The sequence below is a fragment of the Nomia melanderi genome, chromosome 5 (genome assembly GCF_051020985.1).
Source record: "Nomia melanderi isolate GNS246 chromosome 5, iyNomMela1, whole genome shotgun sequence".
NCBI lineage: Eukaryota > Metazoa > Arthropoda > Insecta > Hymenoptera > Halictidae > Nomia > Nomia melanderi.
In genome coordinates, this window is record NC_135003.1 from 5,511,343 (window position 1) to 5,538,465 (window position 27,123).

Genomic DNA, 27,123 nt, shown 5'->3' on the forward strand with positions numbered 1-27,123 from the left:
GATTATTATTCACGTTTATTAAATCTAATGAAAAACATTCATCTCGAGTGTGACATATTTTTCTATAATCAACTATATATTAATTTTAAAACAGATATTTGAATAAAAGGTAAATAGTTATTTACCTACATTTTGTTAGCAACGAAGATTATATTTGATTCATATATCAACTGTTTACAGCAGCAGTAAAATGGCGTTTATCTCGTAACGAAAGCGTTAACAAGTTTTCTTTATACTGAAAGCATGCTTATAGATATCTGGTTACAAAATGGGAGCAAGGATGGGATAAGTTAGTTTAAAAGAAACCCATGGAGAAAGTTCTGATCTGGATATTAATTATTTATTAATTAGCTAATATTCTGAAAACGTATGAACATTTGTACATGTGTTTTGTATCATGAGGTACTTGTGTATGGCATTCGTCAAATATTACGTAATAAACACGGTGTCGACGCGTACACAGACACACGAGTGAAACCTGTGCCCGTATACCAGTCTACATGCGTCTACAAAAGTCGATCGTTACACTTTTTCTATCGTTTTTCTTTCTTCTCATTTTTTTGTTACCTTTCATTTCATGGCGGCAGTGAACTCCTCTCGAAAGAACAAATGGACATTCGATATAAATAAACCGATAGTAGAACCGGAGCAAGCACGTCTCATTCTTACTTTTCATTTTCCCTTTTCCAATTTTGCGCACGGATCGATTATTTCGAGTCGTAACTGGATGGCTTTCGGTGACGTTATTCGGCAACGAGTTATATATCTTATACGTATATCGTAATGTTACGCGAATTATTACGTGACTAACCATTTGACGCAGAAATCAATCATCGAGCGCGAAAAGATTTTCTCCGATGCACGACTCGCAAATTTTCCTATTTTTCTTATGAAATTTAAATAGACTGTATTGTCATTTCGCTCATTTGTTGCAATAATGACAATTCAAAACTTCTGGTATTACCATAAAAAACGAGTTTTAAGAATTTGAGGATTCATGGCAATGAATACAACATCGCAATATTTTTATTGTAATTGAGTATCGTTCGATTGGACTTTTCTAAATTCAAATTAAAACAATTACGGTGATCTTAGAATTTGCAAAATTACTGTGATTAAAAATATTCAAACTCATCGTCCAGATAATAAAGATTTCTTAAATAGGTATTTCATTGTTACAGCAAATCAGTTGACATTGATATAAAATTCTTTTAATTCGAGGTCGTAGACAATGAAATATTATTAGGAATTTTATGATATTTATTTAACACTGATCAATGGAAACATTGCGTATATTCGATATGCATTAAATAACGAACTATGTAATATATAAAAAAATTAACAAATTTGGGAAGCTTGTATTTTAGAACAATTTGTTTCTTAATTATAAAACAATTGTTTACATTTCTACGTAAGAGAGAAGATAAAAATTAAAGTTTTGCAATATCAATTGTTCCTTTAAACAAAAAATTCAATTTCAAAATTGCGATTGCTATTTTCTTAAAAAAAATGTAACATTTCATGAATATATTTTTCTAGACTTCTTCCTTTATAATATTATCACGATTTATTCATGCCAAGGACGATACATTTATTATGAACGATCTCTCGTACAAGTCCTCTCGCGCGTCGATAATTAAAATTCTGCCCTTTTAAAAAATGCATACGCCTTTTTATGTAGATCTCGATTGTCGCATCGATTCACGCGTGAACGTTGAAAAATCTCCCCGAGGGTTGTTTACGTTGAATACGCGGCGGGAGGGAATGAATCTGCCGCCGGGCACCTCGTTGATTGGCTTACCACTTACAATTAATATCCTAGAATTTAAATATATATATACATACATATATATGTATATAGATATATAGATTCATTTATTTATATATTTATACCAAAAAACATTCGTTCACAACGAATTAGAAAACATAAAAATTTAGCTAGGAGACGCATAGTACAATATAGTGGACTACACCTAACATCATTTTACTCTCGATTTATTTCTATTCCATTCGAAGCTTTTCCATTTCCCCGCGTCACTGTTTTCTACTTGTCTCACTCTTCTTCCTCTCTCTCACTCTCTCTCTCTCTCTGTTTCTCTCCATCTCTCTCACTCTCTCATTCTCTCCCTCTCTCTCACTCTCTCATTCTCTCTCTCTCTCTCACCGTCGTCTCTGTCATCATGTTCTCATCACTGTTTGCCTTAATAAATCGTAGATAAATCGCATTAATATATTGCTTCGTCATCAGGTAGATGTTGCCTAAGTCTAACAATGACGGTGCTCGCCGCGGTTACGCGGGGCAAAACGATCGCGAACTACCGGTTGATAGTCATAAAAGAAATGGCGTTCGACGATCATGCAGCTCGTCGGGCGCAGACAGCGCACACTGACGCGTCCCCGCCGCCACTCGAATGCCCCTCGTTGTATCAACGCACGATCATCGATCCCTTGCCCCGCGTAATTTTCGATTCGCCATTGACTCGCCTTTGCCTCTCTCGCGTGACGCTGATGAACGCTCCCGTAATTCGCTTCGAATCCTCCCACGAGCTTCCATTACGTCCGGGGCACGATCGTTTCCCCGAAATGCTCCGCGGGATTAAGAGATCGGCGAGGACGGTGCCGCCGAGATCGATGGAAACTATCGATCTGGCTCGGGTGTCCCGGAATTACGCATTGGCCGAGTCATTCGCGAATCGCGGCGGTTCCGTTCACAGAGAGTGCGCAACAATTTACTAAATTACAGAATGCCCAAGGTTACGAGTGCGCGACGAGAGGCTGCCGTTTTTCGGGGGAGGGATACTCGCGTGGGGGTTAAAAAGGGGTATCCACGGGGGCGTGGACCGCGCCGGAACCCTACGGACGGGGTGATGATGCGTGAACGGTTCACCGTGTTCCGAGGGATATTCCGCGAAGTCACGCACGCCGCGCGCTGTTCGAAACGAAACCAACCCACGATCGACGATTCTGAATGATACAGGAACCCGAAGCATCGGGGATTGATCGCGCGAGCGCGGCTTCGATCCCTGGAATCGAAGGTCCCGCGACAGGCTGTAGTCGGTCGAACGATTCGCGGAGCTGAATTATCCGACGATTGTTCGCTAATACGAGAGATCTTTAACATTAAACGTACCGACAGTTTGTATCTGTTCCTACTGTAATTGGACAAATTTGTCTTAGTGGAAACAGAAGAAAGGACAAGAATTGATAAAATGATTAATCGGGTAATAGAGGGATTATTGATGTGAAGTTAGAATAACAAAAGAAAACGCGGGATTTTAAATCAAATTTTAAAACCGGTCGTTCGATTGGTTGCGGTACGTTTAGCGTTAAAAACGATGCATCGGTAAATGCGAGCACGAGAGAGAATGTGCTCGAGAAAAATAGCAGGCTTGCTCTAATTTTTGCTTTGATAAGCGATATGGATTTTCGAAGAATATTTTTTAATGCAGTTAACGTATTGAAAGCATATAATTTGAAGAAAAATAAACGAGAATAGAGAACTTAGGAAAATAGTTTAATAATGCATCTCCATGATGTTAGTGCTTTTAAATGTTTGAAAATTGGGTTTGGTAAATGGAACACGAATCTTATAATCTTCAACTATTTTTTGTTAAATACTCATTAATCATTTGCAAATGTAAGAAAATGTATATGCTGTAATAAAATTGGAAATATAGTAAACAAAACGAGGCTAAATCTCGAAAATGTCTAATGCGAAATTCATGAAGGAAATGACAATCACTATCGCAAGTTAACGCATCGCTTCGTCTCGAACCAACCGAAAGGTTAAAACTAATTAAATTATAAGATTACGATTATAATCAAGACCGGATTATAGTAAAATTTAAAGAAATAAAATTATTCTAACGAACCTATTCGAACGTAGATTACGAAAAAAGCGTAAGTGAAAGGAAACGATTGTATGCGAAAAATAAAGAGGTCGTATGTGTCTGAGAAATAAAATATATTTATAAAAACAAAATTAAACGCGTATAAAATAATACAAATCGTAAATATTATACTTTTCGTCATCATAGGTTTGTTTCTCTCTCTCTCTCTCTCTCTCTCTCTCTCTCTCTCTCTCTCTCTCTCTCTCTCTCTCTCTCTCTCTCTCTCTCTCTCTCTCTCTCTCTCTCTCTCTCTCTCTCTCTCGCTCTCTCTCTCTCTCGCTCTCTCTCTCTCTCTCTCTCTCTCTCTCTCCCTCTCTCTCTCATTTTCTCTCTCATTTTCTCTATCTTCGTCACAGTGTCATCATCCGTATAGTAAAATACGACAAAGAAAAACGTGTACATTATACAAAAGGAGGAACAGAAACCGCATGTCGTAGCACTAAACAATAAAAATGTGACACATGTTCGATTACTCTCGCTTTCACGTCGGACTATTCGCACGCGCATTCTCTTTTGAACAGGTCAAACATCGTCGCGCGACATACTCCATCCTCTTCCCGCTTTTTAGCTCTTTCTCCATCGCACGTTACTATATATTTGTATACATATAATGTATATATATATATATATATATATACATATATAATATATACATATATAATGTACATATATAATATACGACTCTGTCTCATACCAACGCGTTCATACGCAGCATGCAAGCGCGCATACACATGCGCACACACATACGCACACACGTAGTAGGCACGCACGCGTACATACGGATTCTCTCCGCTAGTCATAGACTCGTTTACAAATTTGTCTCGACACATACAATATTATGGCACAAAACGAGGAATGGGCGTACACGGAAATACTTGTCATTGCCAGATAAGAATTCCATCCACTTTCCCTTTCTTTCGTTACCTGTCTAATTCTCGCTCCTCTCTTCATTACTCGTTCATACGTATACGCTCCCAATGTATCATCCATTCGCACAAGAATTATTTATAATCTTTTTTTTCATAGATCTCTCTCAACTTTGTTTCGCCGTTCTGTTTTAATAATGCCCGCAAAATTAGAATCACACGTGAGGGGAAGCACACAAGGTTCTATTACGTCTCTCGTCATTTCAACACCTTTTATCTCTTTCCTTTTTCATTCTCTCATTCTTTCATCCTTACTTTCTCTCTCTCTCTCTCTCTCTCTCTCTCTCTCTCTCTCTCTCTCTCTCTCTCTCTCTCTCGCGCGCGCACTCTCTTTCTTTCTCTCTCTCTCTCTCTCCTTTTTGGCACAACCAATGACAGTTTGGTACCGTGTGTATATAAATATATACACGTATGTATACATAATTATTTATATATATATATATATATAATAATTTAGCACTCGTGTGCCGGAACAATTATTTTACAATTAGAAACATACTCTCGCACCAAAACGCGCTCACGGAACGAGTGAAAAATACCAACGATGTGCGCCGTTTGTAATAATAATTCATTAATAATAATATTCGTAATATATATTAATAATAATAATAATAATCATAGTTAATTATAATAATACAAGAAACAAGTGGAACGCACCTTGTCTGAAAACAAACCTACGAAAAAAAGAAGTAGTTTTTCGCCACTTCGTCGTCGCTCGCAGAATACATTTCGCAGTTAAATGCCCAAGTGGATTGATTTCGTAACGCGATTACTGTATCATTCTCGCCTCCGTCCTATTTATCTACCTACCTATTTCTGTCACCATTTCATCGCAGAACGAAAACGCGCAATATTTTCATTCAGTTCTTTGTTTCTTTCTTTCCTCCTCCTCCTCATCTCCTCGCTAAACTTCTCTGCAGTCGTAATTCTTTCCCTCACTCTCACACACTCACCATTTTCGCGCTTCTGCAGTTAAACGCGTTTGCAAGACGAATTGTCTGACAATGATATGATTATCGGAAATATGTATTTTCACGATCGTTCTCTCTCTCTCGCTCGCTCCTGTAATCGACGCACCGTTTACTTTCTTTCTCCTCTATTTTCCGCCTCTACCCTTTAACTTTATGATTATTTTAATAATTAAACTGAGTGTACAGTAATACTGTTTGATATGTTTCTAAAACGTACATCCATCTCTACGCCCCTCCCTCCCCCAACAATCTATTCTCTCACTCATTCTAACTCACTCACTCTCTCTCTCTCTCGCTCACTCTTTCTCCCTTTCTCATGTCTCACTTCCTTTCTCTCGCTCTCACTCGTACTTTCTCACTCTATCTCTCTTTTTCTCGTTTATATTAGATGCTATACGTTAAATGTTCTAATACACGACCGGCGGGCGACTCGAGGAACTTTCGGACAACAACAAAGAGGAAAGAGAATACATATCATTTCTGATTTTCTTCTTTTTCTTTTCTTTTGTTTTATTCACCGGCCAATTCGAGAATCACTGTAAAGATCACTAGGAATTTTGTGTAACAAGAATAAATATTGATTAGCGGATGGAATGTTCAAAATACTGTTTCTTTATTTCGGAATGATCGCTAGTTTTTTTGGTGACAACCGTCACGATTCTTTTCTAATACAAACTAAAGAACAATATTTCAAGTACATCGTTCCGCTCGCACGGGTGCGCACTCCCTACATTCTCTCATTTTTTTTCTTTCTTTAATAACATTACTTATTATTGCATTGGCTCTTTCATCTTTTCTTTCTTCCTTTCATTCATCGTTAAATTCCTGAACTCTGAGGTAGTCTGTTCTGGGTGTCATATTACGTAGTAAAAATGGCAAGAGTGCTATATAATTTATCGTCTTTTTGCTCGCTTTCACGTATTACTTCTTCGTCGCTTTTTCATACGAAACTACTAATAAAAAGAGAACAAAAAGAAAAACGAAAACTCGTGAAAGGACGTTTTACCTGTGTGTGTGTGCGCGCGTGATGTGTATGCTTGTATGTATGTGTTTGAGATCGTGTATCATTAAAATATAATATACTGTAATTGCATGTACAATTCGGTGTGCGAATCGAAACGAAAATTCGGCGAGCTCAGAAATGGTCGTGCCGAAAAATATACTTTGCATTCATTGATACCAAAATTATCATTGAATAGTATTCTCAAATATTCGCGTCATAAAGGTGTGCTGTTTTCAATGGCCCGATCTCCTAAAATAGGAGGAACGTTATTCAAAATATAGCTCGGACGAACAAATAGAAAACCAATCGCGTGCGTGTTCAGTTTAATGAATTACAAACAAATGATTCTTTATTAAAAGGACAATTAATAACAAACGAACGTAACTGACTACTACAAAATGCAATGGTCCGTCACGTCGAAACAAGCATTGAATATCTATGATGGATTTAAAAAGAAAAAACAATGATCAACGAAAGTAACAATTATGCCCAAACCCCGCATATATTTTGTCACAGCGAGGCTAACGTTTATATTTTGTGTATAGCGTGTTGTGTGTAGAGAGGTATGTGTACGTGTGAATGTGACATGCTGTGCGCAGCTCGAAGGGAAATTCGCTCGTGTCGCGAGAGAGGAGAGATCCGATCCTATCCTCGGTGATCGGCTCGTTTCGCGCTCCGCGGGCAATTAATCGAGCATTAATTGATCGTACGTCACGGTGTCGCGCAATTAGATGCACCATGCTGCGCGGGATGCCAGAATGATTATAAATTACGGGCGAATCAATCGCAACACGTTCGCGCGAAAATTCATTTGAATGAGACATTAAGTGAAACGATGAAAATGCAAACACTTCCGGGACGAAAATTCGAAAATAACAGAATTTCGAGCAGAGATTAATCGATTTCTACTTTTGATACGCGTTCACCGATAAACATTGCGTTCATTCTAGTCAGAGAAACGACACGAGCAAGATTCAATCCGGGCAACGTACAATTCGGAACTTAGGCTATCTTATAATTCAAACGGGAAAAAAAAGAAAAGACGCCACGGCGGAGTGGAAATTCATCTGCTTGACGATTACTCGACAATTGGAATGCAGTGAAATTCGGCGGAATGTAACGAACGTTTTGAGGTGTGTCAGTAAGTTGAACATTAAATATACGTTTAATTGGTTAAGTGATTATAAAAGAATATATCCTAACTTCGTCTTTGAATAATTTCCAACAGCTAATGTACACGGAAAAAACAAACACGGGACAAACAAATTAACGTAATATCGGGGACTAAAGATCCTGTCAGTCGAATAATGTTAACAAGCAAAATTGAATTATCCCAGGATTCCGCTGTCGCGTCTTTTCACGATCACTTTTCTTTTTTTTTCTTCGCGCTTTTCCTTCGACAATGTACGCTATATACGCTATAAAATACGAGTATTATGAATAGGTTTAATAATCACTTTCTAGACGATACTCAATTGAGTTGAATTAATTACAGTGATGATAATTAGAATAATTATACGCCTATACATTTAACATATTTTGTACAATTGATAAGCTTCGAAGGTTCCAACGTCGCATTAGAAATCTCCATTGCGCGTTTTCGGAGTTATTATCGAGTGTGCTATTTTTTGCGGAGGAAGGAAACCATATGTATATCCGAAACGTCATGGCGGGTTGCTTTTAAAACGGAAATCGTGATCCACCGAGTCGAGCAATTGGCATCGGAACAAAAAAAACAAGACGTTCCCCGCCAATCTTTTCACGATCGACTCTGCGTATCGCGACTCGCGATATGTGTAACGAGAATTAATTGCCCTTGTTATTCTCCCTTAGAAAACCGATTGATCGATCGGTCGTGACGCGAAGAAAAGTAGAAATCAAGTTCCGCATAGCCCGCCACGCGTCGTTCAATTTTTACAGATGTCAAATCTGCTCGTTGGAACGTGTAAAATGTATCTCGATTCAATAATCCCAAGTTGGCGTCAAATAAATATTACGCGGTTGAGCAAAAACACCAATATCCTTTTCCGAGCACCGTCGCTCATCACTGACACGAGAGTTCGCGAGAAAGTTAAACTCTAAATAACAACAACCAATCGATGAACTGCTCGAAGGAAACGAACGTAATACTTTTCTTCTGTACAAACGAAAAAACAACGGCGCGAAAGGATGTCGTCCTATCGCCGATCCAGAGGTGATTCGAGAAATATATCATTTTCGACCCGGGTGTTCGTGAAAATCGAATGACAAAGATATTCGGGACTGCCTTAACCGAGAAATATATAATAAACTACAAATTTGATCACGTTCGACCAGGTGTACGCACATGGGTCGCAGTGTCTCTGATTGATAATGCGCGAATATCGATTACGAAGTCGCGTGCTCACGCGGTAGTTCTCCTAGTGTACACGGTAGTCTCACCTTTCGCTAAACAAACACTGAAGACCGAGGCGTGGATCACTGAATAACGGCCGTGTTCCACGATGATGCACGTCCCTTCAAACTTTAGAAATCACGCCCGCAGATGGACGTTGTGGTTGTTGGACTTCTTCTTGTGCGTCTCAAGGTGCTTCATCATATGGTCCTTCCTGATGAATCCCTTGCCACAATTATCACAGGCGTACGGCTTTTCGCCAGTGTGGAGGCACATGTGCCGCCTGAGGTCAGTTTTGTGGTTGAACTGCTTCGGGCATATCTCGCACTTGTACGGCTTGTCACCGGCGTGCTTCTGCAAGTGCTCCGCGTGCAGGTACTCGAGGGGGAACCTCTTGCCGCACTGATTGCATTTGAACGGCTTGTCACCGGAGTGGAAGCTCTTATTGTGTTGCGTCAGGTAGCAAGCCTTGTTGAAGACCTTGTCGCACTCGATGCACTTGTGAAAGCCGTCCTGTGAAATATAGTGCGAGCCGGTGTTGGTGCTGGTCACCTGATGCTCCTTCGTGACCACGGTGTTCCCTTTCGACTTGTGATCCTTTTCAAATTGTCTGCCGACGTTTGGGTTCAACTCTTCCTTCGCTTGGATCATCTGCGGTAAATTGTTGTTCGCCTCGTGATTGTCCCGAGACTGTTGAAGAGGATGAGGCAGATGATGCGTCTGGATCTCGTACTGCTTGATGATCATGCCGTCGGTGTTCGGCTGCATATCCATGTCCAAGTTCGTTAGGGACTCGTACCGTGGCGGCGAAGTTCTGTACGGATCGTAATTTGATCCAGATGAATCGAAAGATCTATCTTGAGGAGATGTGTTCTCCTCCGGACTTAGCCCCCCCACGTTAACGGCCTGAGGTTGATTTTGGCCAATTAAAAACCCAGTAACGTTAAACTGAGTGAAACTCGGCAAGGCCCTTTGATGGTTGCTAAAGGTGCCGAAACCGGGTAAAACATCCTGAGACTGCAATTGCTGCTGCTGCTGCTGCTGCGACTGCTGAGATTGTTGGTGTTGAGCTTGCCCAGACAGCGTTAAAGGCATCTCATTACCAGTAGTAGTTAGCTGGATGGTGATAGACTCCAGCAGGCCCGGGATGTTGGTAGTAGTTGTAACGTGGGGGGGCAAGGCGTTTGGGTACGGCTGATGAGGCATCGTAGTACCCCCCATCGCCGTGGGCGAAGCCATTGCTGGGTGGACCGAGCCCGGCGTTATGGGAGAGGACGAACTCATGTGGTGCGGGTGGGACGAGCCCATTGGCGAAGGGGAACTCAGGTGGGGCGCCGGTGGTGGGTGCATGGGTGACATGGGCGAACTCATGGGATGGTGGACCGGAAGCTGGCCCGATGGCGAACCCATTGGCAGGTGATGAAGTTGCTGCTGTTGCTGCTGTTGGAGGCCCAGCTGAGGGGATGGGGAACCCATTTGTTGCTGATGGTGGCCCGCCATTGGAGATTGTGCCGGGGAATTGAGCGACGGCACCATTGTGGAGCCCAAGTGGACCGCCGAAGGCGGTTGTTGTTGTTGCGTTAGAGCCGCCGCTGCCACTGCCGCCGAAGACTCGCTGCTGCTGCTGCTGTTGCTGTTGTTGTTGGAATTGTTGTAGAGACTGGTGGTGGTGGGCGTGTGAAGCAGGCCCCTCGCCGCCTCTCCCGAGGGACCTGCCATCAAGTTTGGGGGACTTGCGGAAGCAGATAATTCAGGTGATCTTGGTGGTCCTCCGCTCCTTCCACTATTCGAATGATTGTCTCTACCGGGGTGATGATGAGCACTGATAGGGAGACTGGCTGGATCCGGCTGGTTGCTCTGTTTAACCGCGTTCTTGTGCAGCGTCGTATTGTAGTGCCTTTTCAGATGGCCCGAGCTGGTGAACCACTTGTTGCACGCGGTGCAGTTGTAGGTCTTTGGTCGCCGCGCCTCATTACTTTTCCACGATTGATTGGCCATCGGCGGAGGTTTTGGTGGTTGCTGCAGGAGGCCACCAGGCATCTGATGTCCAGGGATCGATTGCGTACTGCTAATAATAGGTGAGCCTGGATGACGCGGCGGCTCGACAGACATATGTTGCCCACGCATAAATTGACCCTGATCCGGGAGCGGTGAAACACTGTCCATCGGGCCCATTGGCGATAACCCGGGATGATAATCATGAGGTTGAGCGGCCGGTGGCCAACCGAGCATAGAACTCACCGAATGCGGACCTGCCCTCTGCTGCTGCTGATGCTGCTGCTGCATCACCTGCTGCTGATGCATCTGCATCTGCAGTTCTTGCTGCTGTTGTTGATGGAGCCTCATAAGTTCTTCTTCATATCTGTGAGTTTGAACTTTGTGAGAATCCAAATCCAATATCTCCGCTTGCTCCTCCGGCTCCTGCTTCACATCCGTCTTCACCGCTTGGCCACTATTGTAATCGTAACCGGATTGTTGCTGTTGCTGTTGGCCGGACTGTGACGGCGACGTATGTAGCGATTGCGGCTGTTGATTTTGTTGCTGCGGGCTGTTGCCCAATTGTTGGTACTGATGCTGCCCGGGATAACCACTAGGTGAATTCGTATGACTCGTCCTTACGTGTTCACCGAGTTGATTCGCGTCCTCGTACACCGCACCGCACTTATCACATTGAAGAGGCGGGCTTCTGGGACTAGTGGAACTGACTGAACTGGTGCGTTCCGGAGGGTAATGTTGCTGATGCTGGTACGGATGGTAGCGCGAATAACCTCCACCGCTGATGCTGACACCACCACCACCACCGCCACCACCACCGCCACCATTGTTCTGCGTTTCTTCTCGTGGCGGTGAATAATGATGGGGCAGGATATAGGCCGGTTCGTTCTGCATAAAATAGTTCGTCTCGCCGAACATCGGCGCCTGAAAATGATTGTAATTTTGACCAGCAGGCTGTTGCTGCTGTTGTTGCGATTGTTGTTGTTGTTGCTGCTGTTGCTGTTGTTGTTGTTGTTGTTGTTGTTGTTGTTGTTGTTGTTGTGAGGACGAAGGATCTTGCGAGGGCGGCCTCGAGGAAGACTCGCTCGAGTCCGCCGGCGCGGTTACGCTTTCGCGTTTGACGCCCACGTGGCTGTTGTGATTGCCAGCCTTACTATTGTTATTATTACTCTCCTCCTGCTGTGCCTGGCTCGCCCACTGATTTAGCAGGTTTTCTTGGTGGTACCGCAGGTGCACTTCCAGACTTTTATCGCTTTCGAAGTAGAGGCCGCAGTCCTTGCAATGATGCTCCGGATTCGAACTGCCGCCCACGCACTGTTGCTGTTGCTGCTGCTGCTCCACACTCGTCATCTCACTCATATTGTCTTTCGATCTCTGCCCCTCTCTCTCTCGCTCTCTCACTCTCACTCGCTCGACCGATTTCGCTCTCGCTTGTCCGACGCTCGTGGTCTTTCCGTAGAAAGAAAGCCGCGCGTCGGCTTTTCTTTGTCCCTTTATCGTCGCGAGCACAGCACTTATCAGTTTAACAGAAGGGAGAAAGACGATCGGCGCACCTCACACGACCGGATAATATTCTACACATGGGCGCGCGCGTCGACTCGCCACGCGCGGCCGCGGAATCCCGGTAACAGTCTGCGTTGTCCTCGTCGCGTATGCTCTCGTCTCGTTGTTTCACTTTTCCCGACTCCGTAAGAACAAGTACAGAAAAGTTGGAACGTTGAAACGTCGGGAGCGTAAACACGTGCGTCAAGTAGCGACGTCTCGCGCCTCCCTCCTTTCAGCCGTCGACGACCGCTGCCACGGATTTCCTCGCGTGGAGCACATGGACGATGTCTCCTCGGTTGACGCGCGAAACAGGAGTAACACGTGTTACCGTCGAAACATTCGCGGCGGTAACCGCTGCTGGAGTACGAGGGGGCTGAACGAAACGAAAAGAAAGGAAAAAACAAAAAAGCCGGGGTACAACGTGTTCTACATTTATCATATGATCGCACGTACGCCAGTCACGAAAGTCCAAATTAATCCCGATCGCTCCAGCTGGTGCGACGTCGAGTGTATCACCGCGTGCGGCATCGTCACCCTAGCTTCGACGATCTTTCCACCGACGACGATGAACACGACGCTTCGACGGGTTCGGATGACTGGAACCGGCTTCCCTCTGCCAGAGTTGCGTCCGCCGACGCCGTGTCCCAACGGTCAAACGAATCCTGGTCGCAATTCCAGCCGTGCACAATTAGAGATTTACCAAATACCGAACCGAAGGTGAACGGAGAAACCAACGAAAAAAAAACAAACAAAAGACGAGACGCGTGCAACTTACATGTTGGCCCGTTCGCTTGATACCCGACGCGCGTCTCACTCGTCGAGCCGTTCGACGACTAGCCGACGTACGAATTCACGCGATCCAAGAACAACGACCGGGACTCCTCGTCTCCGAATCATTTGGTCATCACGATCGATCACTTCTCACTTTTGTCACTGGTCCCGTGTCCATACCGTCACTTGCACGCGAAGTTCGGTGATCGTGCTACCGGCCCGAAACTGAGCGACTTCTTCGCAGGAACCGTAAATAATTTTCTTCCAATCGAATCCGGCACGACGAACAACGTAAAGAACTATGCCACGACGACGCGAGCACACGATTTATCCTTCGAACTGCGATTGTAAATAGCCTAGCGATCGTCCTCAACCTCGTGTCCCTCGCCCCCCTCTTCCGCCACTCCCCTCTCTACCCACACGATCACTCGCTCGCTAGCTCTTTCGCTCTGTCCAATATACACAATCTCCAGACCCGCGTCGTACGACCGCCGGCACTGTTCTGTCGGTTGGAATTCCGGAGTTTCGAGTCCTCGGGCTCGCGCCAAGGCACTGCTCTCCCCCTACCCTTCAAGCCGTCGCCGCCACCCCCTCTCTGCCGTCACTTGCTAGCACTCGCACCGACTCTCTCCTACCTTCGCCACTCTCTCCTTCGCACCGGCTTCGCCCCTTCCCCTCTGCAGCACTGCCATAGACGGACCAGTGTTCTCTCACTCGCTCTCGTTCGTTCTCTTTCCCTACCCCGGTACACCTACTCCAACCTTCTCCTTGCTTTTCCCTCCTTCGCCGTTCTTAATGTTAGTCGGCCGATCAACCGTTCTCCCTTCAACCTCTCCACCAGCCGATACATTCGTCTCTGTCACGAGACGTCCCCCACCCTATCATTCCATGGTACACAGGAACACCCATCTTCGTTTAATTTACCAAGCTCCTCTAGTCCTCTCTCTTCAACCGATTTCCTTCCTTCTCGTTCGAACCCTCCTCGAACCTCAGCCCCTCTTTATCCAGCACATGGTGCGGCTTCCTTTTCCCACCTACCACCATCGTACAAAGTCCCCTTCCTTCGATGTAGCTCAGACACGAGCGAGAAGGAAAGAATAACAACGCCACGGGAGGAAGTGAGAAGCACACAGTCCGAGACAGCCAACCAAATTTGAGACGTCGAGCTCTTCTTGCCCCCACCAGATATCTTCCGTGCCTCTCTACCCTTCTATTACAGTCCGCGGTTCCACTGGTTCGTCTCTCTGTCTCTCCACAGATTTTCTCTATCACCCCCTCGCCTAAAAGGACGACGAATCCTACAGGACGCCGAATGCTCTCCCTCTCCGTCAGTTATCGGCCGCTTTAAATTCTTCTCCTCTTTCATCCACGACGAACACTCTGTTGTTCTTCTCCCGCGCCCTGTTCCCTCTCAACCCCCTTCACTATTCGCGTTTCATCTTCTTCTTTCCCGTAGTTAAAACGCGAAAAAAGGACGAAGCTATACGCGCATGGCACCGGAATCCTTGCGCGTCCGTATCCACGATGTTATCCTTCCACGCGAAGCTTATCCGGCGAGATTTTTCGGAACTCTATCGGCCGCGCGCTTTCCCGCCAGGATATTCATCGCTCGGCGTTTCTCGTACCTTCACGACAGCTTCTCTCATCCTTCTTTCATTTCCCTCATTTTGCTTCCGATACGCTCACGAAGGACACATACCCCCCGCGCGCTCGCCCGCGAGATTGAATACCTTGCCGCGTTGCCGTTCGTTCGAATTTCGACTGTCGGAGGTCGCTGACCATTTCCAAATTAGCCACAGTATCCTTGGGGATCCTCGGTAGCGATCTATCCTTCGCGTTGTCCTTACTCCGGAAACATTGTACGTACTAGATTTAGATGCGCACCTGCTGCAATCCCGTAGTTCGGATCAGAATAGTTAACAGCTTCAACATTTAATCTTTGTTTCATGAACTTTCGCTGAAACACGATTTCAATGGATAGTTTGATAGTTTGATATTTTGATCTTTGCAATTGGCGACGCGTTAATTTTCCTTCGGGCGGTATTGTAACGGGATATTGTCTAAGTTTAGCGACAGGGAAAGAAAAGAAATTGTTTCGTTTTATGGTATATAAATAGTAGTTTTTTAAGGAGAATGCCAGAGAAGTGTTTTTAGCAATTGTTTTGATGTTTTTCATTCCTTGTAAAGAAATGCTATGAATTCTACCTTTACGAATGGTCAAGGATTTGTGTATAATTGTTTACTTAGGTTTTTGATCAAACAAAATAAATTCCCTTCTTATTCTTCCATGCTCTTTCTGCTCTTTCTAAGTAATATCTACCATGGAATATTCAAAAAAGGAAGGGATTATAAGAACTCAGGTAGTTTTAGTAACCGAACGTTGCGCCGTTACAAAATCCTTATAGAGAAGTAGATAAGTAAATATTATAAAGAAAACAGAAAGTATATACACCTGATCCTTGATTTACGTGGCACTTTTCTACGCGAGTCTGTTTTTTACCGCGGTAAATTAGAAGACTATTTACGTGGTAGTTTGTATGCGCGACCTGAATTTAGTAACGCTTAATAAAATGTACCTTTGTTTTCTAAAGTGTCATAATAATTATTTCTTTTGTTTCACTATGTGAAATAAGTACATATTTCGAAAACTTATACCAGCTTCTCTTTATAATATTTTCTTTTCCCATGTACCGACATACTCTATTTACGCAATTTTCATTCGCGTAAAACGAATCTACGTGGAACAGATTTTCACAGATTATCACAAACTATTTTCATTTATTATGGTTACGTTTGATTGAACCTCATTTTATATTTGTTGGCGGTATGCAATAGTTTTACGTGAAAAATTTAAACAATTTTATTAATACTCCCTAGTTATTTAATATTTATTTTATAGAACTTTAGCTTATGTTTATACTAAAAAACAATAATTCAAAAAATAAAAATTATAAATTTTACTTCCCTCTGGTTAATAAATATGAATAATACTTCATCATAATTTAAAATTTCTTTTTCCGCTTTTCAATTTCATTTGAATCAATATCAATCAATATCTTTTATAATAAACAAAATATATAACTGTAATACATACATCATAAAATAATTTACTGTTCCCCAAAAATCATAATCCTTCAAACATTAATAATTGTTTAATCACAATATAAACTAATAACATAATATAATAAATTTCACCATTATATTATTTCCCATGAAAAAGGTTTATATATTTAACAAGTACCTAAATACTTTAGAATATAAAGAATCGATTTCTAATGATAGTAAATCCTTCTACATAATCGAACCACCAAATTAAAACATATAATATTTGTTTAATACTACTGCTACCAGAAACGTGCGAACTACCCCAACAATTTCCGCTACTATAGTTAAAGCGGCTAATAACAGTACCCACTTTTCTATTTACATATCTATATATCAGTAACGAAACAAAAAGCCAATCGAATACCGCGCCCATCCGAAAATCCGTCTCCCCTTTCAGTTAAATTAAAAACAACGAGTAAACGTGTCGCGTCTCACTTTCAATTCCCCCTCAACGGGGGGCGTTTTGTCTCACGAAATTACCCACTTAACAGGTTCAAAGCGGCCACGAGCCTTCGCTGTAGGTGTCTGCATAAAAAGTGCGTCGGTATTATTCACCGATAACCAAACTCTCTTTCCCTCCGCCCGTTCAACCGTATCCCACCTCCCTCAATTCCCTCGATCGATGCCACCCCGCAACAGCCACGAAGCTGCTCGACGGGGAGAGAATAAAAAAAAATGTGGGTAACCTTGCATTTTTTTATGATACCTTTTTTTCCACGTGACGAAGCGGGTCCCCGTGGCCCGTGCACTTTGCATACGGAATGCGACAAGTCCCTCTCCCCCGCCCTCGCCCCTGGATCGACCATCCCCCACCCCCGGCACGATACACGCCTCCCTCTCCACTCGTGGCACATTATTCCACCTATGAATATGTTTATTACGTTGCAACGCGGCCACCTGATGCAAAAAAGAAATTTGGCTCGCGTGTGGCCGGCCAGGTACCGGCACGTGCTGTCAAGATGGATAAACGTCAGTCGCGGCTTCGCATCGTCCCGTATCCTTTGATCCCGATACAATTATATCGCCAAACACGGGACTGTTTAGTAATCGCTGTTTAACGACGCTCGTTAACGGAGATATCCTGGTTTCGAGACGTCGAAGAACTCGAACTTATTTTGTTGTTGCGTTTACCTGGTCATTAACGTTTTCGGGGTATCCTCGATGTCTCGGGGTGACGTTGTTAAAATCGTTAATTATTGGATTGGTGAGGGAGAAATATTGAAGTTTGATGGAGATAAAATTAGAAACTTTGTATGAATAGCTAATTAGGTAGTGAGAGATTGATCAGTGGAAAATATTCGAATATTTGTAAATATGTATGCGTTGACGAAATCCACTTTACGGTTGAAGTATTACAGTTGGTGTTTCGAAACTAGTACGAGAAGCATGTAATAAAATTTCGTTTTTCATAATGAGAAACTCCAGTTTGCGGATACGTTAGGCACATCTAAATTAAAGTACCGTCGATTGATGTAAATTTATGTAAATTATATTCACCGATCCGTAAGATACGTCGATAAACGTTTTAAAGAACGATTTTGTTTGTTCCTGATCTACCTTTACACCGTACATGGATTGAACTGTAATTTCATGCTTATGCAAGAGGAAAATACGCTTTATGTTTAACGAAAACAAATATTAATCAATAAAATTGCCATTTTATTCGACAGTCTTTCATCATCATTCTTTACTACTTTCACAAAAAAATATTCCCATTACTTGAAATGTAAGCAATCTTCGTTGATAGCGGCAATTTAAACGGTAAATCAGTCTCACTCGATTTATTCGAAACGGAATCCACGTACGAAAATATTTCATTTAAAAAATAGTAAGCGATATTCGACAACAAATTATATCAGTGAAAATACATGAAAAAAGATCACACGCAGTGGTATCATAAATCAATTTTCCCATTACATGCGATCGGTAGGCAGACCCGGAGGAATTCCCTTTCCTAAAAAAGAAACTGCGTAATAACTGAAATGAAACGGAAATACCAGCGAGCTTCGTTTTAAAATTGAATCAACCAGCCGTCTGTTTCTCATTATTTCACCGGGGAATCAGTGTGTTTTGGTTTGGGTCAGGTAAACGGGATAGGTTCGCAATTTACGCAAGCCCCAAAATGGGTAATAAAAATTGGACCTCGTTTGGAAAGTACACGGATCGGTGCAGAAAAATCCGTCCGAGCGGATTGGAACGTTTTATAACAGGCGACGGATCAATGGGCACCAATAATAAGGCGAAAGTTATATTGACGACAATCGGCCCCGATTGTTATTGAGACGTACAATCGAGTTTTCAGCAGGCGAAGTACAAGCGCAGCGAGTAAACTCGAAATAATCTCGGAGACACGCCGGAAAGTGTTACCTGGAAGAGAGCTGAAAACGAGGGGGTGCAGGCTGTGGTGCAAGTCGTGGTTGGGGGATGCAGCGCGGCAGGGGTGGACGGAAGGTGGAAATTGTTCACAAATCTAATTGTACGACGCGCCTTTGTACTTCGTCCTTATTGTTCTACTTTGTACCTGGATGTTTTATTGCGGCCCATTGTGGCCGCCTTAACCGTGCAACGTAATTAATTCTGAGTTTCAATTTTCTTTTCCTGGGGAATCATTCACGGGCGAAGGGCGGCGACCTCGAATATTCCGTTCCACTACGACTTTCTTCAATGATTCTAGCGATACATATGTAATTGCATAGTAATTATACACATCTTTTACATAACTGTTTAGTTTTTCCTTGTGCTCTTTTTCTTTTTTGCTACGAGTAATACATTGTTACACGCGTTATTGTCGTTGATAAGATATGCTTATCGTCAATGTTGAACCTGAAGCGATTAATCTTTTCGCAGTTTGATATTTCTGACAGGTATATGCTTATCGGCAACGGTCTTTATTCATGTGAACGATATTCAGTTCTTGGCGTTTTTACTATATTATTTACACTATTATTATATTGATTCAGGGATATCTGTCACGTGACATCAGCATATAGAACGTTACAATTTGTTTTCGTCAACATGCAGTAGATATAATTTTTTTTTGATTAAATGAGGAATCGTAGAAGGACACAAAGTTTTATCAGTTATTTTTTTTTTTAATACAGGGCTTTATTAATTGTCCTTATTTAGATTTGAATGATTTAAAAATATTTTGGAACGTAATTATGGAAAAACCATACGTACCTAAACCGCTGTTAGTAAAATTGAAGGCGGTGAAGTTATTAAGAAAATTGGAGCAACTTTTATCTTGAAAACATTGATCTTATTTTTTGGAAACTTAGTAACTGTATGATTCAGAAAAATAAAGATTCCTATAAATATGTCTAACCTCGTTGCGGTTAAACGAAAAATGAATTTGTTGCTTCTCATGTGTAATTTAATTTAAGCAATGTTTTTTTTTTATTAAAAACATATACTAATAAGTTATTTCTCAAACCTTCATATGGCAACACATTTTTTTTAGACCCATTACGTCCGTCTCATTTTGTTAAATTCTTCGAAATCCGAAATTATTATTAAAAAAATTTGAGTTTCATAGTCGATTAGCATGGTTCGTAAGTGTCTGTTTATTCTGAAGATCGAGAGAGTGTCATAAATGTAAGAAAAGGAAACAAAAGTTGTTTATGATTGATTGCGTTAAGGATTTAAAAACCTTTGTAATGATTTGATAGTCCCCCTAATTTTAAATCCGTCGATTGATTTTGACGTAGTTTGCATCCAGTTTGTGTTACCGTACTTATATAGGAAGGGTGAGGCATACAAGATTTGAATAATACATCCCTCGATCGCATGCGACACGAAGAACCAACGAAAGAAAGGTAAATATCGTCGAGCCTCGGCAAACACGGTCTATGCGGACCGAGGAGTTACTCGAACGATTTTTCCTCCGCCAAAGATCGACTTCCTGTCATCAGTTAGATAACAAACAATTTATTTTCGAATAAGACTATTTCTGTAGATTAATGTACATTATTACAAAAATGTTTATGTTTATAACACAACAATTGATTTCCTTGATATTACTTTAATAATACTTTCAAATTTTTCGGATAGAACTTTTCTTAATAATTATAATGTAATAATAAAAAAGGAGTACATAAAAAGTTTACATAAAGAGTATACAAAAGAAGTAAAGAAAAGTTACTTTTGAAGTTTTATATATCTGTTACAAATTAAATTTATTTTTCTTTTTATTTTTGAGAAGTGCAAAAAATGAACTTAAAACTTCATTAAAAACATTATTATTTGTGCTTTAGGTACAATTAAGTACATATGTTATACATATATCAAATCAATTGTTTAGAGTTGAGATGTAAATGTTCTTGATTAAGGTCATGATAATAGAGTGTACTTGCAATAAATTTGAAAAAATACCTGAGAGAAATGTATCATTAATAAAATATTTTGTTAATATCATAAAACTCTAAGTTTAAGTGATAAAGAGATTTATGTTAAAGTAATCACAATTAATTTTACTTATCTAAAAGAATACTGTACTGTATAAAAAAAACATTAATTACGTTTTGTATCTTTATATAACCAAATATTTTGCATAACTCTTAGCATTTTCTGTAAGAAAATTAAGAATAGTATTTCTGTGAAATCAAGCATTTTGTAAATGCAACGATCGCAAATTCGAACGAATATTTATTACAATTTCGATTCGACCTCTAGCGTACTCTTTCTGCATTTCGTGCACGTTCGATCGACAAAGAGAACAACAAGCTGCAGCTTCTGGAAGATAGACTTCGGTAGAAATAACGCGGTCTACGTGGCCGGAAACAGGCAAAATACTCCCTGGCAGCGGCAGATCCGTGCTTTTGAATGAAGAACAATATTAATTTTCAGGTCAGTTGATTGTGAATGCATTTAGACCGCAGATTTTAACCACTTATAGTGTAAACATTCAAAGCGCAGTAAAATAAAAAAAAATTCAACATATTTTAGTCAAATACGTCAAATCGTGAAATTCGATGAATACTTTAATTAACTCAAACTTCATAGTTACGATAAATTTACAAATAAGATTTTAGTTATATATTATTGTTATTCAACTACAAATATTAATGCAGATTTCTGTTTCAATGTCTTATCTTTCAGAAAGTAGGAGCATGGCAAATATACCATATGATACAAGAATGTCTGAAGTTAAAAGTAAAATATAAATATCCACCATATGTATAACATTTTTGGATTTCATTATGTATGTTTATGTCTATGAATGCATAAAATTTACAATTTATTTGTCATTGCCGCAATCATTTCCTTTTGTTGGTAATTTATCTATACCATTAGTATGAATATGGAACTTTCTGACATTCAAGAGAAACAAATAAATATTTTCTAAGAAATTACTAGTTAAATGATTATCTATTAAGAAGAATTGAAACAATCTTGAACGAAGAAAATAAAAAAATTTTCGATTGAATACACAAAAAAAATTTTCCACAAATTTTCCGCTTTCAAATATGAGTATTCGACAATATACAGTTTGTGGAAAGTTTGTAATATCGACTGGATGCAGTCTCACCCTCTGACACTTGTCGACATACAAACACACCAGTACACGCGCGGAACCACGAACAATAATTTCCATACTAACGTTATCTCAAGCGTCCCTGCATCTCTGGACTACGTGTTAGATTTGGATAACGCTAACTTGACAGAAGGGGATGGTCACCCTCATGGAAATCTTCTCGCTTTTCTGCCGAGAAAACCACATTTCCTCGTCCTTTGGCATGCAACTCATCTATAAGCTTGTGATATGCTTCAAATGATCAGGTAAAGTTCATTTCATCGAAATTTTTATTTATGCTTCTAAGTAAATATTCAATGTGTTTATTGTATACGATATTTGTATTATAAAACAATTACAAGAAATACATGATCATTATATTGTAGACTTTTATGCATTTATACGAAATGCAGATATGAAAGGTAATATTATTCAATTAACACATTAAATTCAATATTATTTGTTATTTAATATTAACGTTTTAAAGTCTTTAACGCAGAAAACGAATGTTTTTTATTTTCAGTTTTTACAAATTTTATCTAGGATTTGCAGATTGTTTATTACTTTTCATATACGTTGTGTGGTAAATATTGAGTCAAATATTTTTCTATAAATTGTAATTCGAGAGAGTTAAAAATGGATTTTTTAGAAATATTTTTAAAATGTTTCTGTCTTATTTGTTTTCTGTTGACGAAATTATATTTTATTAGTAACAAAGTTTATAATAAAACAAAAGTAAAATAATATTTCATATTCAATAATATCAGAATTGATACGTTAAATAAAATTTCTTTTTCGTAACAAAATTTATTTTTGACTAATATTCGAATATACGCACATTTAAATGTACGTATATTACGAAGTAAACTCATTGTTAATTCTTATAGTAAATGGGTCACTGTGGCGTACTGCGTGTGTGCAGAAGAAAGCGAAACAATGGAGTATAGAACAATACGCTGAGCTAATAAGTTTGAATGAAGTGCATGAACATGCACTTAATGTACGGAGTGGGCTTCCTTATACATAAAAGTCCATAAAAAAATTTTTTCATTTGAAAGCATATCTTTTCGCAATGCAACGCAAATTGCAGTCCATACGTAGTCTTCTTAATAATATATACATACAAATTTTATAATAATTAGTATCATACATACAACTACAAAATTAATACACATTCTTACTTTACTAATTTAGGTTTACTAATTACATAAGTCGGAAAAAATTGTAGAATAGAACTATAATATAACTCTGTATATTTATCATATCTACCAAATCTAATTTTAATAAACCTTCTGGGATATTCAATTGAAATTATTATCTATTTTTAAAAACTATTTTAAAATTTTTAAATACACATTATTTTAATTATTTCATCATTATTGCTACTGTCACTTACGAAAAACACGTATCAAATTACAAAATTAATTTCCTTTCATATTAAACTTATATTATTGTATCTGATAATATAATAAACTCGGTGATATTCAGTTGGTTGAAGATCGTGTTGAGCGATGTTTGGATAAAAGATGATTCAGGTATTGGTGGCTCAACTGTATTCGTTAATTTTGGAGGAGCTATTGCTCAACAGCAACAATCCAGGATAAATCTAGCTGTTCATAACTAAGCGTGAATGCGATAGATTGAATCGGCCTAAGCAACACCAACCCTCCCACGAATTTCATCCTAGCAACCCCCTCTTGCCTTACGTTTCTGCTCGGCATTTTCGAGGTGGACACCGAGCTGACCGAATCACTATCAGCTAGATATTCGCTGGCGTGGCGTTTGCGCCCCATTTTATTAAGGAAATCCTACCCTGTCCACCTCGTCGCCCCCTCCCCCGTTTACACCCCTTGCCGCTGAATCCTCCGGGCCAAGGGAGGAGATTTCCTCGTCGTAACACGTGCGGCGACGTGCATTTCCACCGATCCTGGTTTTCTACCTTTCCCCGATCACCCTCCCACCCACGGACCATGCGACGTCCATGGAATTGTTTTCCCCGGACGGAACATTTTTCTTGCAAATACGCGATGGACGGAATAAGAGATACAAAGACGTTGAGAACGGAAATCGTATGTAATTGATCGCGTATCAATAAGCTGCTTTTATGCTTTCGATGGAAAGGAAATAGAATGAAAGTGTATCCTTACAGTGCATGAATATGACTAATCTTTGACGTAGGCACTTGTATTCATTTTATTTAGAAAAAATATGAACAATGAATGTTTGAAGCGCAACTTTTAAGAATTTTTCAATTGTTGGAAACTGATAAATAGTAATGAGTCATATAAAAATAATGTAAAATGAAGGTGAGATAATAATATAAAGAAATAAAGATTAATGTTTCAGGTATGTGTATGTTAATTAATTATTATTTTGAATTTAATTCAATAAATTGCCATAAACACGGTTAATAAATATTATCAAATAAAATCATTCTGAAAATCAATTTTTTTTATCTACTTAAGGCACTAGTTCCTTCGAGGTATTAAACAGAAACATTATATTTTAACGCGTTGACTATTATTTCAGAGCTTCCGAATTACGGGAAAAGAATTACAAGAAGTAACCTCGTATCTAATAGTATAACTTAAGAATAACGATACCAAATTGTTAATAACTAATTCTAATACCATCTTCCTTTACTAAGAAAGAACAAGTAATACTGTACAAAACGTTCAAAATTTTTATGGCGATCAACACGTTAACAGTTTCATCATTAGAGCGAAATCTCTCAAAGGTAAAGCGCGAAACCCCGAAAGGAGGGAAACAAGTTCGAAAGTGGCGGTGGCGGTTTCAATGATACATTCTTCGGAAGCTGAAATAAGCCACAGTTGAACCCGCATGCCTGGCGACAAAAAGTAACAATAAAGCATTTAAACTGGCTAGAATCATCCAGCAATTTGACCTCCGCCAGGATTTTCCAGTCTCCGCACCCTCAATCTTGCGGAACGGCTCTAAACTCCATCGCGTCGCGGCCGCTAGACGGGGGGAGGCAAAGTAATAAAAATATTCCGCAGCGCCGGCAGCGCGGGGAGGTAGACAGAGGAAGGGTGGCAGGACCACGTCATTAAAGGAAATTATAACAAAGTGGGTCTTCTGCAGTACCGTGAGCCACCGTGCCCCGTGGATGAAGCTTTATAAGAGGAGAAGACGGACGCGGGATGGAAGAAGGACGATGGAAGGGCTGACTCAGTTCGCGCGGAAAACGAATTGAAATTTTAATCGCCCACCCCCGCGGACAAAATGCGTCCACCTCTCTTGGTCCTTCCATCGTAACAATCCCTTCTTCCTGTGCCATTCCGCCGCTTCGACCTTCCACCCTACTTTTTTATTTTACTTCCTACTTCCTTCACCACCCCCGCACCATCCCCGTCGTTCCGCAGATTTTTATATTTTCCTTTTTCAGAACGGGGTAAATGCTTTTACGCGCGTCACCATTACGTTCCGTCGATGTCCTCCTTTCTGCTTTTGTACAATAAACAGGCCTGTTTATTCTCTAACCATTTCACAGACTGTTTTCCCTGTTAACGACGTGTAACCTCGTTGTATTCGATGGAACTCCTTTAACTTAAGTCGAAAGGGAAAACCATCTTCATGCTATTTAATGTATTCTGTTCTGCGACCGAAGATTTCATGGGAGACGGTTTTTGCTGTTTGTAATAGTTCAGCGTAGCGTGGTAATGCTTGATATTTTTTTGTATTTTTCAAGTTACGCGTGTGCTCTAGAAGCGATTTAAATTATAAATAAATTATAAATAAATATAGGGTAAAAAAACGAAAATGTTAAAAGTAGGCGATTTCAGAGTTGCTAAATAATTCTAAATTGTAATGGATATTTATAATTTTTAGATTATGCAAAGTACCTGAAGGTAAATTCAATATAATTATCTTTAATATTGGAAATTTTAACGGCCATAGTTTGCTATTTTTCTATTTAAAAGTTAAATGTACAGTTTGGAAGTGAAGAATTGAGAATGTTTAAAACTATCAAAGCAGGATTGAGTATTGCAACAACAAATTAATACAATCAACAAACCACCTCCAAATCCTTCTATTAAGGAAAATTTCAATGAAAACGAATAACGCTTTTTTTCGTTATATCCAATATTTATTTTTAAATAAAAACCCGTATTATTTCAATAATATCAACATCCTCCTCTATTTATAAAACAGAACGTGGGAAGACGTTCGGAATTTAAAACCAGTTTTTTTAAACAAGCACCGGATTACTTATTGGTGGACCTAATACATTTATTTTTCCCCCGCGCCGATTAACTTGTTCATCGGAACGGTTTCGTCGCCTTTCACCTAACAATAAAGGTCCGTTTTCGTGGCTGTTTTACGCGTCTTGACCTTTGTTCTTGAGCGAAGTATCGGGTTACAGCGTCCACGAGGCGAGCATAAATTACCAGAAAAATGAAGCGTGGAAGAACGGTAACGTTGACGACCCAATCAAATTCTATGGTCAACGTTGCCCGAGTTCATTGCTCCGACAATGCGTTCAGACACGCGGCCCGGCAGGAGGAAAGTCGAAATGGTAAAAATAGGGACGAGATTGCTGGAGGAAGGGACACGCAAGTCGCTTTAAACGTTAGGTGGCCGAGGCACCTGACGAGAAATAGATTGTTCGCGTTTAAAGATGAAGACCACCGTATTCCAAGGTCCTCGTGGACCTCCTGCTCCTTACCGTATCCGTATCAAATTTTTCTCATTCACGGGACTCGTGGCGGAGAGGATGATTCAGATCCATTGAAAACTTATTGAGAAATCGTGGAAATCGATTGGCGCTCGACCCTTGGGCGTCATTGTCGACCACGTGCAACTCGTCCGACGTCGCACGGAGAACAACCGCGCCCGCGGACAGAGATCTAGAAAAAAGGGAGCATTGTGTAAAATTAGAGCCCTTCTTATGGTAATTGGACCACCGAATGATTGCCGGGTTACATTCGACGATCGGCCGGCCCTTATAGTTTTCTACTGCATTAGAAGGCCAACGACTTCGACCCGGGACACGTGTCTTCGAAACAATTC

The 27,123-nt window shown here is 40.6% G+C and overlaps 1 protein-coding gene across 1 annotated transcript; it reads right to left on the reverse strand.

The window, feature by feature from the left end:
* Positions 1-318: 318 nt before the first annotated feature.
* Positions 319-14,418, reverse strand: LOC116431008 (uncharacterized). The gene is made up of 2 exons (XM_031985865.2): positions 13,480-14,418; positions 319-13,366 (listed from the first exon to the last, which is right to left on the reverse strand). Exon 2 carries the CDS (start codon positions 12,516-12,518, stop codon positions 9,303-9,305), a length of 3,216 nt encoding a protein of 1,071 aa, XP_031841725.2. The 5' UTR covers positions 12,519-13,366; positions 13,480-14,418; the 3' UTR covers positions 319-9,302.
* Between the last annotated feature and the right edge of the window lie 12,705 nt (positions 14,419-27,123).